This window comes from Chrysochloris asiatica, unplaced genomic scaffold (genome assembly GCF_000296735.1).
Source record: "Chrysochloris asiatica unplaced genomic scaffold, ChrAsi1.0 scaffold00011, whole genome shotgun sequence".
Taxonomy (NCBI): domain Eukaryota; kingdom Metazoa; phylum Chordata; class Mammalia; order Afrosoricida; family Chrysochloridae; genus Chrysochloris; species Chrysochloris asiatica.
The window spans coordinates 37,191,263-37,193,322 of record NW_006408529.1 but is presented as its reverse complement, the minus strand read 5'-3'; the positions used below and the strand labels follow the sequence as shown (position 1 = coordinate 37,193,322).

Below are 2,060 nucleotides of genomic sequence, written 5' to 3'. Positions count from 1 at the left end.
AAAGATGAGGCTTTCTACTCCCGTAAAGATTTACACCCTTGGAAACCCTGTACAGGGTCGCTATGGGTCGGACCCGACTCGATGGCACTTAACAACAACATAGGTTAATTTACAAAATCTAATTCCTTTTCGTATTTCTTATCAGGCACATTGTTACTATATAACATTTTGCTATATTTTGTCATCGAAAGGAAGACTATTAATATATAGGAAACCTTGCCAGAGGCCCTTGGTAAGGGTCTGTTTTGTATTTTGTTGCCAACTATAGTCTTCTGGTGAGAAGTAACAGTTGAATAGGGGAAGAAATTAGACTGTAAGGTACTTGTTCTCTGGTCCATATTTCTGATCTTCAGTATCCAGTCACTTAAGGAGTTCTGGTAGCGTAGTGGTTATAGATCAGGCTGCGAAGCTTAAGGTCAGCAGTTCTAAACTACCAGCTGTTCCGCAGGAGAAAGATGAGGATTTCTGCTCCCGTAAAGATTTACAGCCTCAGAAACCCTGAACAGGGTCACTATGAGTCAGAACTGACTCCACAGCACATAAACAACAACAATACATAGTCAAGGTGTTCTGGAAAAATTTATAGTAGTAGTGACAGTCTGAAGATTAAGAGGATAACAAAGAATCAGAAGCATTACTAGCCTCCCCACCTCACTCCCCCCCCCCAAAACAAAGAAAAACTGTCCAATTCTTTTGACTTATTGCAGCCCTTAATATGGTTTCTGAGACTAAATGTTTATGGGAACAGACAAGCTCATCTTTCTCTTAGGGAGCAGCTGGTATGTTTGAACTGTGTACTTTGCAGTTAGCAGTCTAATGCATAATCCACAACATCACCAGGTCTCCTTAGAATAATGTAAGATTAAATTAATTGGGATTCCAATGCAGGTAGTATAAATAATAAAGGATGAGTGTACAAACTTTCAAAGGTTAATCATTAGGGGTTAGTTTCAAAGGTTAATCATTAGGGGTTAGTTGTTAGTTAGCTGAGAGCAAGAAAGAGAAAATGTTTTACTCTGAAAAACAATTTATTGATGGACAAAGAAGCCACTTAAAATAAATGGGCTAGAGGTTCATACACTTAACCCAAGTGAGGGTATGGTTGTATCATGAATTTCTGTTGCCTTTTTTCCAGGTGCGGTATCCAGAACGCATTACAATTTTGAGAGGAAACCACGAAAGCCGACAAATTACCCAAGTATATGGCTTTTATGATGAATGTCTGCGAAAATATGGAAATGCCAATGTTTGGAAATATTTTACAGATCTATTTGATTATCTTCCACTTACGGCTTTAGTAGATGGACAGGTAGGTGTGTGTGTGCTTATATCAGATCTCGAAGATTAAAAGTATAAAAATATTTTTTTCTGCTAGTAATTTAAGGTCCAGATATACTTGTGTTTCTGCATATCCTTTGCCTTTTTGGCCTCATTCCCTTTTAGTAAGATTTCAGGGCAGGGAACAAGATAAATACCATTTATATTTAAACCAGTATTTTCCCTGTTTATTTCCAGATATGTGTAGAAATATTTTCACTAAAGAATACACCTATGTGCTTCTTTGTGTTAGATAAATACTGTATATAAATGATTAAAACTCTGATCCACAAGGGAACTTTAAAATATTTGTGAAAAAAAGTCCATTATCTTTTTTTATATATATATGTTTTTATTGTGAGGTTTAAATGGAAGAATATCAGTTTAATATTCATCCTATCTTACTTTGTTTCATTGGAATGATTACAGTCCCCTCCATGCATCATCTAATATCCAAAGGGTACACCCCACAGGCCCACCCCCCGGCCATCATCACACAGCCCCTCTCTCTCCCTGAGTTCAGTGTCCCCAGCCGCTCCATCTGTCCACATCATCGTCTCTGTCTCCATCCCTGGTGCCACTGTCTCTCCGGGTAGGGTGCCGCTCTCCACTCTTCTCACTTAATGGTCCCAGGAACCTCCGCTTCTAGACTGCAAAATCAATCACTCTCCTCCTTTAGTCAAAAAAACATCTACCTCTATATTGCCTACCCTCACAGTAAGTCCTGATGGCAGTTATTCACT

At 38.6% G+C, this 2,060-nt stretch overlaps 1 protein-coding gene across 1 annotated transcript in view; it reads left to right on the top strand.

Annotated features, from left to right (window-relative positions):
- PPP2CB (protein phosphatase 2, catalytic subunit, beta isozyme) overlaps positions 1-2,060 on the top strand; it is a 50,604-nt gene that overhangs the window by 24,786 nt on the left and 23,758 nt on the right. Inside the window, exon 4 of the mRNA XM_006834524.1 lies at positions 1,136-1,309. Coding sequence (XP_006834587.1) covers positions 1,136-1,309 — 174 coding nt within the window. The remainder of the gene's footprint in view (positions 1-1,135; positions 1,310-2,060) is intronic.